Source organism: Temnothorax americanus, unplaced genomic scaffold (genome assembly GCF_048541705.1).
Source record: "Temnothorax americanus isolate GAGA-0224 unplaced genomic scaffold, ASM4854170v1 Scaffold83, whole genome shotgun sequence".
In the NCBI taxonomy this organism is placed as follows: Eukaryota; Metazoa; Arthropoda; class Insecta; order Hymenoptera; family Formicidae; genus Temnothorax; species Temnothorax americanus.
In genome coordinates this window covers 478,073-491,935 of record NW_027509806.1, presented here as the reverse complement: position 1 = coordinate 491,935, position 13,863 = coordinate 478,073, and the positions used below count along the sequence as shown (strand labels likewise).

The 13,863-nt window shown below is 35.9% G+C and overlaps 1 protein-coding gene and 2 pseudogenes across 3 annotated transcripts; 1 reads left to right on the top strand and 2 right to left on the bottom strand.

Annotated features, from left to right (window-relative positions):
• Nucleotides 1–9: 9 nt before the first annotated feature.
• On the bottom strand, nucleotides 10–2,591 carry LOC143907505 (uncharacterized; annotated as a pseudogene).
• Nucleotides 2,536–3,409, bottom strand: LOC143907552 (KRAB-A domain-containing protein 2 pseudogene; annotated as a pseudogene).
• Nucleotides 3,410–5,816: 2,407 nt separating this feature from the next.
• Nucleotides 5,817–13,395, top strand: LOC143907526 (uncharacterized). Of its 3 annotated transcripts, XR_013259883.1 has the most exons (6): nucleotides 5,817–10,642; nucleotides 10,729–10,759; nucleotides 11,451–11,543; nucleotides 12,431–12,540; nucleotides 12,722–12,789; nucleotides 12,872–13,395. XR_013259883.1 is itself a non-coding variant. In XM_077424366.1 (4 exons), exons 1-4 carry the CDS (start codon nucleotides 10,497–10,499, stop codon nucleotides 11,740–11,742), a joined length of 333 nt encoding a protein of 110 aa, XP_077280492.1. In that variant the 5' UTR covers nucleotides 5,819–10,496; the 3' UTR covers nucleotides 11,743–12,005. The 3 variants fall into 3 exon arrangements, 2 of the variants coding, with proteins under 2 accessions (XP_077280492.1, XP_077280493.1); XM_077424366.1 differs by lacking the exons at nucleotides 12,431–12,540; nucleotides 12,722–12,789; nucleotides 12,872–13,395 and adding an exon at nucleotides 11,680–12,005 and having other exon boundaries at nucleotides 5,819–10,642; XM_077424367.1 differs by lacking the exons at nucleotides 5,817–10,642; nucleotides 10,729–10,759; nucleotides 11,451–11,543 and having other exon boundaries at nucleotides 12,431–12,599.
• Nucleotides 13,396–13,863: the final 468 nt, after the last annotated feature.

Genomic DNA, 13,863 nt, shown 5'->3' with positions numbered 1-13,863 from the left:
AGGGGGAATGAAAAATTTTGTTTTTTCGCAATAACTCGGCGAATTTTGACCGTACATGATTTACTAACCCCTCATTTTGTAGCTCTTTTAAAGCCCTACAATTCATTTCCTGAAGACCCTAACTTAAAATCAATATTTGTCGAGTTCTAGCGAGTCCCGAGCGCACTCGACTCGACATGCGACGCGCCGTCGCATGGCCGATCGTCATCGCGGCGGCGGGCCGTCGCGCCGCTGGCGACGATCGGCCACGCGTTGAAAACGCGACTTCCAGAGGCTTCCCTGGGCTTAATTTTTAACGAATCTGAACGACTGACCCCTCGTTTTGTAGGTCTCTTTAAGCCCTACAACTTTGTCAGTGGCGGCACATTTCTATCTATTAATGGAAACGAGATAAACGCAAAAAACCGCGACAAAATACATTTTTTCCCACTTTCACCGGCTAGAACTCGACAAATATTGATTTTAAGTTAGGGTCTTCAGGAAATAAATTGTAGGGCTTTAAAAGAGCTACAAAATGAAAGGTTAGTAAATCATGTACGGTCAAAATTCGCCGAGTTATTGCAAAAAAACAAAATTTTTTATTCCCCCTCTCCTCCTTAAAAACCCATCGGTCCGATTAACCCGACAACTCAGAAATAAGCTCTTCTACATTTCCCCAACAACCCTAAAAAGGTTTCATTGATACCGCTTCACTTCCGAGCAAAAGCCTTTTTTTTGTCTAATTTGACTGGACTACCTCCTGTACGAATAATGTAGTGATCATTACCGCCGCGTCGACCCTTTGAGATTCTTTCGGCAATTTTCCTATCACCGTCCATCCTAACCGTGTTTCAAAGACTATCAGACCGTTGTTTAAATCGTATTTGCGGCACGTTATTAATTTTCCCGCTACATCCGCGCTAATAAAAACATCTATCGAGCTACTGTTCTCTCCAATGTCCGTTAAATGAATATTTTGATCCCGTAATTCATCGACCCACTTATCTTTTCTAATGCTTTGAATTGTAGAACAAATAGTTTCCTGATCCATTACCGAAAAATTGCACGCATAAGAATCATCGAGATTTTTTAGCCGTATCTAAAATACATCATGTGTTTTACATGATGATTTAACCCCGCCAAACAAAGAATGGGAAATCTCCTGCTTGCCCAGAAAAACATAACCTAATTTTCTTGCGACATCCGTGCGGATGTATGATCGCTGGGAAGTTGTATCTATTACCGCTCTTACTATTTTCTCTCGTGACTGCGAGTACAACTTTACGCGAAGCGTTTGTAAAGAAACGTCTCGCATTTCGCACAGCGTGGCTAAACTATGTTCTTCCGTGGTTTTCGCGGGATCTTTATGCTCTGGTTTATTCGGCGGAACATTTTCTTTGCGGACTATACCCGGGCACATCACTAACACGTGTCGTCTCGAACACTAATCGCATCGCAATTTAACCTTACATTTTTGAGACACGTGTCCGCGCTTTAGACAATTAAAACAGCATCTTTCTTTCTTTACGATCTCTTTTCGCTCGTCGAGCGTTAATTTTCGCGCATTTTCGCAGACCTGACTCTCGTGACTCGATTTACAAAATATGCACTCCGCGGGCTTAGGGTCTTTAGAAACAAGAAGAACACTAGCGCTGGGTGCTTTTTTCGCTGCTTCTATCTTGCTCTTCTGCTTCTTCGCCTGTTCCGCCGGTAATCCGCATCCTGTCAGCGCCATGTCGATGCGTTCCTCATTCTCGACCTCGCGTTGCAAAAATTTATGAGAAGATTAGAAAGTCGGTCGGTAATTTCACGTCCTTCATTATCTTCCGGTCTCTCTCGTCCGCTGCGTTGCCATGCGCGTAGTACTTCTTCAGGGAGCAACGATTCGACTAAAGGATAGAGCATGGCGGCGCATTTGTCCGTTGTCACGCCCAACGTTTCCAATGCACAAATGTAGCACTCAAGTTTATCATATACACTCGCCAACGATGCCTTCTTAGGTTCCTTCACCGCGTTCTGCAATATCAAACCGAGCAACTCCCGCACATAAAATTCTACAATAATGTCCTCTCGTCCAAAACGATTTTTTAAACTCGAGATCGCTTTCACATAGTTTTCTCCCGTTGGCGGGAAACTTTGCACGATCTCCTTGGCACGAGAATCCGGGAGCGTAGCTTGCTGCAAATATTGGAACTTATCTTCATTACTGATCGCCGGGTCGTCGTGTATTTTCTTAAACTGGCTCCAGAACGGAAGCCACTCTTTGATCATGCCACTGAATTTCGGCAGTTCTAATTTCGGGAGTTTCGCTGTATTGACGGTGTTGGAAACTGTCCTTGGTACGTCGACCGACGTCGTCGGCGTCAGGTTTACCATCTTCATCTTTGCCGTAATGAAGTTCGTCATATACAGATCGTTCGATTCAAGCTCCTTCATAATGGTGTCGTCGTGTTCGCATCCGATTGGAAAAGCAATTGGTTGTACACTCAACGTCATTAATGCCTGGTCCACTAAAGTTGATGCATTTTGGAACGCATTCAAAACGCGTGCAACGTTCTAACTATTTGTGCACCGTGACTGATCGAGAAACGGCAACGCTGTCCCCAGCTGTCTTTTGGGCCACATATTTTTTAATTCCTCTATAACGCTGTTACAAAATTCTCTTCCGTTGTCTGATTGTAAGACGGATGGAGCACCGATAACGCAAAATATGTCTACAAGATTATAAGCGACTTCTGCAGCAGTCTTGGTCTTTAGCGGGCGAAGATACACAAATTTGGTTAAGTGTTCTTGATAATTTAAAATGAATTTATATTCTCCATCCTGGCTTGTTTGCATATCGATCAGGTCTACTTGTGCTCGGTGATTGATTTCTTTGAATATCAAAGGCTTAACTACAACACCTTTTTTGGGGTGAGCTTATTTCTTCTTTTTACAGATGAGACAAAGCTCAAGGTAAATATGAATTACCTCTCTCGTTATATTTACGTATTTCGTTTTAATATTCTTTTCTAATTTATGTTTTCCGCCATGTCCGGTTTCCAGATGTGCCGCATGGATAATATCAAAAACTTGTTCATTATGTGTGTAATACTTAATCTCCTTCTCGTTTTTTAACAAAGGTTGAATAAGTTTCTTAGATTCACCTATAGATAACACATCGTATCTTTTAAGACGTCTGTAATCGGTGTGTGTCTTTTTGGTCCTCACCTTTGCTTCTTCTACCGCAGAAATTAAATCTTCATATGCGTTTGCATTTTTTATTAAAAAAGAATTTACACGTAGCTTTAAAGATTTTAACTTTTCTTCGAACTTTTGACGCATTTGATCTCTTTCTAAGTCCGTATCACACATGACTGACATGACACACAAGTAATGAACACAATTTTGCTCAAAACTTCAAAGACAAGGTACAGTTTTGCGTAAAATATTCGACAATTTTCCACTGCTACGAGTCTCGTACATTAACGTAATCGTATGATACAATAGTACATCATCCCGCGCTCACGCCAATGTCGCCAGCTGATCCGCGGGGACTGAGAGCCACTCGAGAGTCGGGCGGTGGGGATACGCACTACGCACACGTGCGAACGTGCTTCTTTTTCGTGTGCGTATCCCCACCGCCCGACTCTCGAGTGGCTCTCAGTCCCCGCGGATCAGTTGGCGACACTGGCGTGAGCGCGGGATGATATACTATTGTATCATGATCTATATTCTAATAAATACTGTTAAATTTGCACCAAATAATTTTATTACATAAATATCTGCCCCAAAAATTAGGAAACCTAGACTACTACGGACTCCGTGGGCAATGTCGACAATGCTAAATCTCTGTGGACTAAGCTGCGCTAAATAGACGGACATTTAGCGCAGCTTAGCCCACGGAGATTTAGCATTGTCGACATTGCCCACTTAGAACCGAGCAAAGTCCGCAATGTGATAATCGTTGCTGACATTGCCATCGCTGGATGGGCAGTGTTAACTTTGCCCACATCAAACCGGGCAATGTCCGCTAATAAACTACTTTGCCCAGTCGCGTTGTACAATGCTGACATTGCCCGGGCAATGCCGACACTGCACACCATGCGGACTTTGCCCGTAACATATATATATATATATATATATATACCAGCTGGTTACCCGGGCTTCGCCCCGGAGGACATATGTAGTAAAACACGCAAATAATTTCTCTTTCCCTCTCTCTCTTTCTTTCTCCCCCTCCCCTCTTTTTCTCTCTCTCTTTCTCTCTCTTTTTCCCTCTCTTCCTCTCTCCCTCTCCCTCCTTCTCTCTCTCTCTCTCTCTCTCTCTCTCTCTCTCTCTCTCTCTCTCTCTCTCTCTCCCTCTCCCCCTCTTTCTTTCCCTCCTTGTTTTTATATACAATTCTTTGAAATTTGGTCATTTGTAACCGGTTTCCAAAAAGATTGGTAACAAAAAATAGTACACTTTACAGCACTTCTCGGGAAATTTTGTCTTTATTTCATGTATAATTCTTTGTGATTCAATCATCAATTATTTACCAAAAAATTGAAAAAATTAAAAAACTGGTTTCCAAAAAAATTGGTAACAAAAACTGTATACATCATGGCGTTTCCCGTAAAATTCTACCCCTACTTCATATATAATTCTTTGCAATTCGGTCAATTAATTCCCAAAAAATTGGAAAAATTTCTGATACCTATTTCCAAAAAGATTGGTAACGAAAAATTATACATATTATGGTAATCCCCGAAAAATTCTACCCTCACTTCATATACAATTTTTCGAGATTCGGTCAATTATTTCCCAAAACATTGAAAGAATTAGAAAAACCAGTTTCCAAAAAATCGGTATCAAAAAATTATGCACATATTTAAAATTTGAAGGATTTGAAGGAAAAAAACAATTAAATTTTTTTTATAATGTGGACAATTCTTTAAAATTTTGTCATCTATTTCCCGAAAAAATAGAATAATTTTGGATACCGGTTCTCAAAAAAATTGGTAACACAAAACTATACAGTTTATAGCACTTCCTGGGAAATTCTACCCCTGTTTTATATACAATTCTTTAAGATTCAGTCAATTATTTCCCAAAAAATTGAAAAAAATTTGGATACCGGTTCCCAAGAAGATCGGTAACGAAAAACTATACACTCTATAGCACTCCCCGGAAAATTCTACTCCTGATTCATATACAATTCTTTAAAATTCAATCAATTATTTTCCGAAAAATTGGGGAAATTTTGGATACCGATTTCCAAAAAGATCGGTAATATAAAACGATACACTCTATAACACTCCCCGGAAAATTCTACCCTTACTTCATATATAATACTTTCAAAACCAGTCGAATAGTTTAAGAGTGCATAAAGGACATACATACATACATACATACATACATTCATTTATATATATAGAGATTTTTTTAATTTTTTTACCCTTATTTTCCTTCTTTAATATCCATTTTTTTTAAATTACTTTCCATTTCTATATATTTTTTTTCCATATATTTCTTTTGACATTTACTAACAACTGACATATACTGAGTGAAATTATCAACTTATCTATACAGAATGTGAGAAGCCGATTAACTTGAAACTTGGTGACATTTATGAGTGTATGTTCGGCTCGAACTTCTGAACTCGAATTTCTGAGCCGAACATATACTCATAAATGTCACCAAGTTTCAAGGGTAAACCAAAGGATAATGTCGCTGCCCTAGATATAGAGGTCGATGTTGAATTTTAATAACGCGAAAATATACGACGATGCGCCGCGTAGTGTCTATGTCATTTGTCTGTGTTATATTATGAAGTTGCTGCTTCCACATATTATATGTCAAAACTGATAAATCAGTCACTTCAATTCGTGACTGTCGCGAGCAATTAATTATTTAGTGAAAACTTTTTTAGTGCCACCTTTGACGTTATTAAATTTCACAGTCAATACTACTTTCGGATACCGATTTCGAAAAAAATTGGTAACAAAAAACTATACACATAATGACACTCCCCGGGAAATTCTACTCCTGTTTCATATATATTTCTTTAAAATTCGGTCAATTATTTCCCGAAAAAATGAAAAAATGTCGAATACCGGTTTCCAAAAAAATCGGTAACAAAAAATTATACACTTTATAGCACTCCCCGGAAAATTCTACCCCTGTTTGATCTACAATTCTTTGAAATTCGGTGAATTATTTCCCGAAAAATTAGAAAAATTAGAAAAACCGGTTTCTAAAAAATTGGTAACAAAAAACTATACACATAGTGGCACTCCCCGGAAAATTCTACCCCCATTTCATATACTTTTTGTAAAAATTCGGTTCAGGGGTTTGGGCTGAGCGTTGATGAGTGAGTGAGTGAGTCAATTAGGACATCTTCCTATATATATATATATATAGATATATATATAGTATATTTTTTTTGTCTTTTTTTAAACAAATTTCGCAGATAGGAATCATATTTTCTTTACTCACACAAAACTTGTATATCACTCTGGTACTGTGTACCTTAATCTAACTGTGTATTTTAAGGCGAAAAAATAAACGAAGCGTGACTCGGCGAGTCTGGCTCAAAATAATGACAAATAAAGCTCGTATAGCATGACAACGCGTCGTTTATTTTCGCCTTAAGACTGACGCCGAATACCGACACTCTGTTCAAACCATCTAACCGTTCTTTTCAAAGCAGAAAAGGAAAACAACGTAAAAAATAACAATTTCAATCGTGATTTAATTAAAAATCTTTCAATCATTTTATTAAATATACAAATGGAATTTAATTATAAGCAAATCACTACGCGCTTGGAGCAGCCGCGCGCGCTTGATCTTCGCACTTCAAACGACTGCTGACTGCGTCAGTCCCATTAAACTGAAATCTGACCATTTTCTTCCTTTATTATACGCAATAATTTAATAGTTTCTAAATTTTCAGCTATTTCGAAACAGTTTTACTGACCTAATTATTGCGACCACTTATGCGAGGTGTTGACTCGCTGCGTCCCATAACTGTGCGGTCTGACCACTTTCTAACGGTTTTTTATATTATTTATTAGTTTCTCACAAAATTTTAGCCATTACAAAACACTTTTATCGCACTTAATAATTTGACCTATTTCAAAGCGCGCCGGCGCCAGGTGTCCCAGTACCTGACTTTGCGAGTGGGTGCTGACTTGCCGCAATATAACGTTATGTGAAAAAATCAGCCATTATAAAACTCTTGCAGTTTTTTAACGCCAGCTCTCGCTTGCGCGACCAGCATATCCTCTCCATCTGAGTAGTTCGGACACGAACCATAGCATGGATACGAACCCATGTATCGTTACCCGAGTCCTCTCTGATTGTTACCGAGCGTAACGCTGTAGTTGACGTCCACTTTCTCAGAGGGCAGATTAGAACAGACGTCCCCCGAAGCCGGATGGCCGCTCTCAGGTTTCTCTCTGGTCGCACCATCGAGCGCACCGTCTCGTTTCGTCAAAATATGACGAGGCGAGCGGGATGTTTGAGATCGTAATAATCCGCGTCGAAAATCGCATGTCCGAACACGCACGCTTGAGTAAAATATAAGTCGATCAAAATTTCGCTTTAAATTACAGTCAAGTTATGGCATGCATTTTTCCGGTATTCTTATTCCGGAAAGTTCGCTAACATTATTATTAATAACAAAGTCACGGCGAACCGGTCGCACAAGCAAGCAAAAAATCTATGCCATAAACATTGCTATCGAAAACAAGTAACGATCTCTGCGGATCGCCAAACGAAAATTGTCGCTAGTACGATGACGTAGGCCGCCGATAGCCAATCACCTTCCAAAATCTGAGCGCCGTGCATGTCAAGCGCGAATCTTCCCGCGGCCGGCCCTTGGCCACCAATCACGCACCTGATTGTGAGTCCTTAAACAACCTTTGATGTTTAAATTTATTGGTTATTAGTCCGGAGAGAGCCTCGACTCGGAATTAACCCTTCGTTGGTACGTCGGGTCACTCGTGCCCTAGCGAAAGTGACTGTCCCTGTAGCTCGAAGGGAGGGGGGGGGACCAAACTATACTGAAAAAAATTGTATACTACTAAGCTACTAGCTCCCCAAGCGCTGACGGTCTAGTGCGTAAACAGCCGTTGTGAGAGCCAGACGAAATTTTGAAAGTGCACGAGTGACCCGACGTTACTAGTTACGTTGATTAAAAATAGCAGGTGAGTAAAATGTTTATTTTAATTTAGATGTTTTTTTTACTAAAAATTCATGTTCTTTTATTGAGAATTGATAGATTAATCTTAGTTATCTATAAATATCAATCTGTGCACAATAATTTAGCCTCGATATTACTATAATTTTTTCATATTTTTGCACTTTTTTATAATTTTGTAATAAATAATTGTGATTGATTACATTTTCATGAATAAAATTAATTAAAAATGAATAAAATGTGTATTTTACTGTAATTTGTACCTATTTACGTACTTTCAAAAAACGTGATTTTGATGCTCAAAACTTAAGCATCCCATTTATTTATACATACTTCTAATATTTTTTTTTTAAGTACTATTCTTAAATTTTAATTTTTTTTTTTTTTAAATATATTAATTGTTGCCACAGTTACGATTTTTTGAAAAAAAAATGGACCATTTTTTACGTTTATATTTGTTTATATAAATATATTGCTTAAACAAATAAAAAAATCGGCAATATAGCGATGGATCCTTAAAGTAGAATAGTTAATAAGGTAACATAAATTTTTTCAGATTTTTTTAGAACACTTTAAAGTATTTTTTAGGCGTCGGACACGAGTGACCCGACGTTACTAGTTACAGGTCCGGAAAAGACGTTACCAGCGAAGGGTTAATAAAAGATTCGCCGCTGTACCGAGGGCCCTCTTTTTGTCGAAGTTCACCCGCTAGTTAAAACCGCTTTGCACACCACTTCGAATACTTTCGCTTAGAACACGAAATTCCGCTATCTCGCTTAGCGAATCCGCTTTACTGCTTCTAGCACGCCGTGCTCAATTCAGTGCGCGCGTTCACGGCTTCTTGCTTTGCTAAAAGTAAAGGAACTCTGTACATTCTGTATATATATTTTGTAATATACTTATTTTATTGTACTCATTCTCATAAACTTATTGAACTGTGTCTCCTCGTGTTGTCCTTCTCGCGCTATCACTCGCGCTACCGCGTGCTCTGTGCTCTCGAACAATGTATATACAGAGTAAGGAAAAAATATCGGGGTTCCGAAATATCTCGAAAAATATCAGTTCTGCAAAAAAATGTTTTAGATAAAATAAGTTGTAGGGTTTAAAAAGATCCATTTACTGATTGTATTTGACCTTAGGTGGAGTCGTCAAATCAGAATCACTGAACTTTTTGAATCAAATTCTCTATATATTTTTTATTGCATATTTTTATAGCCCTTGTTGAGACGTTTTTGAAACAATAAACACTTTTTCTTTAAGAATTTCCTGAGATATTAAGTTTGTCATGATATTTTTAATTTAAAATATAAAATATCTCATAAAGTATTCACTTTTTGATGACTTTACTTTTATACATCGATGACTTGATACTTTTATACATAGAATAGGTAATGAAAGGAATCGAATAATAATATTAATTTTTACATTTGCAATTTTGTAAAATTGAATGCGTCTACAACATGCAATCAAATTAAAAAAATTTTTTTTACAACAGATCAATTCATTTTATTATTCTATGTATTAATGTATCAAAACAAAATTACCTTTTTCAAAAAAGGTAAAAAAAGGCGCCAAGTAAAGGAGACCGGGGCGAAGTCGTTACTACAGTTATCTCGAAATCTGTATGTTGTGTAAACTCGTCATTAATATAGTAAACTCTACTTATGGTGCCCATGTAACGAACTGAATTTAGTGAGATTATGTGCCATGATTTTTATTAAGGCAAACGTGTTTTTGGAGGTCCAAAGTGAAATTTTTGCGCGTCGAAAATTTTTATTATTTTAAATATTATTTTCTCTCCAAATCTCGAGATAAGTGATTCTGAAGAGTAATGCATGCTGAACACGAATCCAATAAAGTTTTTTTTATTTTCATTGGTTTCTAATATGAGCGATCAAACTTAAAATATGTGTCCGGGGCAAAGTCGTCACCAAGCCACCGGGGCAAACTCGTCACTATGACGACTTTATCCCGGTGGTTTTACTCTATTTTTTGTTGTAAATGCGTCATTGTATTTCTCAATTGCAAGAAAATGGTACGCACGTACCACCACAAAACGATCCCGTCGACAAGGAATAACTCAGGAAGGCAGTTCTTGCGGTAAAAAAAGGAAAATAATCAAAAAGATAAAATTAAGACAAAAGTAGCCGCAAAACAATTTGGAGTCACGAGAACTACGTTGAATGACTGGCTGAAGTAGAATAATGATGAAATAGCACACTTGGATGATGTGGCCGTACGATATCATGAAAGCTTCAAAAATTAAAGGGCAAAAATCAAAGTCAAAGAAGCAGCAGTGGTCGGATTGTCGGATTCCGACGAGGACTTAGATAATATGTACACTCAACGTCATTAATGCCTGGTCCACTAAAGTTGATGCATTTTGGAACGCATTCAAAACGCGTGCAACGTTCTAACTATTCGTGCCCCGTGACTGATCGAGAAACGGCAACGCTGTCCCCAGCTGTCTTTTGGCGCACATATTTTGACACAACGACGACGTAAGTTTGAAATAAATATACAAAGTGACAAGATATATTTTTAATTTATTTCAATTATATAATACTGTGTGTTTGTGCTTTTGCAGAATGCAGGAAATACAGATTCCAAATATATTGGTAAGTCTATCAGTGCAAATAATACTGTCGCTGACACAATATTATTTATGAACGAATGAATGAATGAATGAATGAACGAATAAATGAAATAAATTATTTATTAATTAAAAATTCATTTATTCATTCATTTATTAAAAAATCATATCAGTTTACAGTTTGCTTGCTCGGAAGCTAAGTTCATAACGTGATTTATTTATTAATTTAATAATTTATTTACTAATAATTAATTAAAAATTAATTAATTAATGATCCAACGATAGCTGTGTTTCAAGTGCAACAAATAATCGGTGCGCAGTTAAACATGTTGGAAAAAAAAAAATATATATATATATATATATATATATATATATATATATTTACGTATGGCTTTGATTCTAATTTGATTAATTAATTAATTAATTTATTTATTCAAAAATCATATCAGTTTACAGATCGCTTATTCGGGAGCTGAGTTCATAACGTGATTTATTTATTAATTCAATAATTTATTTATTTATTCTATCATTAAATGATTAATACATAAATTAATTAATATTTAATAATAAAATAAATAAATAAATTATTGAATTAATAAATAAATCACGTTATGAACTCAGCTCCGAAACAAGCAATCTGTAAACTGACAGGAGCTTTTTCTATCGAATGAGAGTTGATGCGGCATTAGATGTGACAGAGACTGATTTTGTTTCAGAAGCTGCCAAAGAGTTCCTCGAGCGTTATAAAGCCAGTAAAGAAGGCAGGAAAAAGCAGTTATCAATATTGTCCCTTAAGACGTGTCCATCAGGTAAGTCGCAAGACAAATACTTGTTTATGAAAATGAACGCTGGTCTCTCTCAATTCATTTATTATAATATTCTTTATTTATAATATACTTACTTCTTTTTATTTTTAATATTCTTCTATGATTGATTTTGTTTCAGAAGCTGCCAAAGGATTTGCAGAATCAAAAATATAAGGAACACAAAACAGATATTAGCGATTAGGAAAATAAATTATATATCAAATAAGTAACATTTACTTCGCCAGTCAATAATTAACACAATTGAGAATTTGATTTATTATGCCGGCAATGATTATAATCGTCCTGACAAATCGTCACCGAGTTTTGACCAAGGATTAATAGGGCTTCTGGTCATTCTAAAGTTGATGTAATTTTAGATGCTTGCAATATAAGCATCTTGATTAAATAATTAAATTTATTACGAAAAATATTGCCTTGCCTGAGATAATATTTTTCGCAATAAATTTAATTATTTAATTAAAATACTTATATTATAAGCATTAAAAATTACATCAACTTCAGAATCCTTGGTCGAAACTCGGTGACAATTTGTCACGACGATTATAATCGTTACCACGATTATAATCATTGCCGGCATAATAAATTAAATTCTCAATTGTGTTAATTATTGACTGGCGAAGTAAATGTTACTTATTCGTTATGTAATTCATTTTCCTAATCGCTAATATCGACTTTTTGTTCCTTATATTTTTGATTCTGCAAATCCTTTGGCAGCTTCTGAAACAAAATCAATCATAAAAGAATATTAAAAATAAAGAAGTATATTATAAATAAAAAATATTATAATAAATGAATTGAGAGAGACCAGCATTCATTTTTATAAACAAGTGTTTGTCTTGCGACTTACTTGATGTAGAGTCCTATATTAGTAGAGAGACGCAAACTTTACCCCCACTTTGCTGCCGTCGCCATCTTGTGATCGTACCCCCACCTTGCTGCCGTCACTATCTAGCCAGCGCAATCAGTGCTGTTTACTAAAGTAAGTATTTATTCTTCGTTGCAGTTCAATACCTGTATCGACATTACATCAATTTTTATTTAAGAAATGAAATAATGAAATGCATCGAACGTGACATTTTCGAATATAGAGAGACTTGTTGCTCGTTCGAGGTTAGGCTCCTACCAAGTTTTACGCTTTTCAATAATTTTCTTTTGTGCAGGGAGAAAGAGCAAGTTGTTTCACTGTCATATCAGCGAACCTGCTGGTCCATTTCTGAATATGTGTGAGGTAAATTCAGTTTTTTTATCTCAAATAAATTACAAATATCCGTCGACCCTAGTACTGTTACTTAACCTTGATCTTTCTGCAGAGCTCCAATTTAAATCTCATTTCTGCTCCATCGTCTAAGGCGGATGAAATACAGTATCTCAAGTTCCAGACCAGAATAGTGGAAGAAAAATTAAAAAATCTTCAAGAGCAGGAGTATAACAGTGACTTTGCTACTTTTGAGAAAATGGTTTGTGACATACACCTAATGAAACAGGAGCTGTACGTTGGCAAGCGCTTGCTAAAGGTTTTGAGCTATAAAAGAGTTTTAAAGAGTCTTAGTGTTTTGGGCTCGTTCTGTCTATAACGTAATTATAAACGGACTAATTGTATATTTATAATTTATAATTTAATAATACAGTGCCTCGCATTAATATTCGGACATCATAATACTTGAAAAAAATTAATCGGTATATTTATTTAAGAAATGTTTTTTTTTAGTAAGTTGAAGCACAAAATGATACCCTACAAAATATTGAACTATTGAAGTTATAGTAATTTAATTTATATGTAAATGTAATTTATGCAAAAATATATTTTTTATAAAATGTCCGAATATTAATGAAAATCACTATATATATAAAATTGTATAATTGTTCTAATTTTGAAATAAATTATTATTTTCACAATATATTCTTTATTTTATGTAAATTTACATTAGTGGTAACGGTTTGTCAGTCTTGAAATATGTAAAAATAAATACCCTGCCAGAGAGCATAACACAAATAATATAGTACTCTGCATATGTGTGAGCATTGGTACATATTATATATATTTTATATAGAGATAAAATTTATGACTGACTGTTTATTTCATAATCTCACAATACTACATATTATATATAATATGTTTTATATTTTTATATTTTTATATTTTTATATTTTATATTTTATATATTATATATAATATGTGTGTATGTGTGTGTGTGTGTGTGTGTGTGTGTGTATTGTGAGAGAGAGATCATGAAATAAACAGTCAGTCATAAATTTTGCACAGGTAAGAGACCGAATCAGCGAACGATAGCAAACCTGGCCG

Bases quoted from the DNA above. Each gene is read 5' to 3' on its own strand.
- LOC143907526 (XM_077424366.1), top strand. From the start codon at position 10,497: ATGCCTGGTCCACTAAAGTTGATGCATTTTGGAACGCATTCAAAACGC. The intron at 10,643-10,728 runs GTAAGTTTGAAA...GTGCTTTTGCAG, and splicing joins TATTTTGACACAACGACGAC to AATGCAGGAAATACAGATTC. The intron at 11,544-11,679 runs GTAAGTCGCAAG...ATTTTGTTTCAG, and splicing joins CCTTAAGACGTGTCCATCAG to AAGCTGCCAAAGGATTTGCA.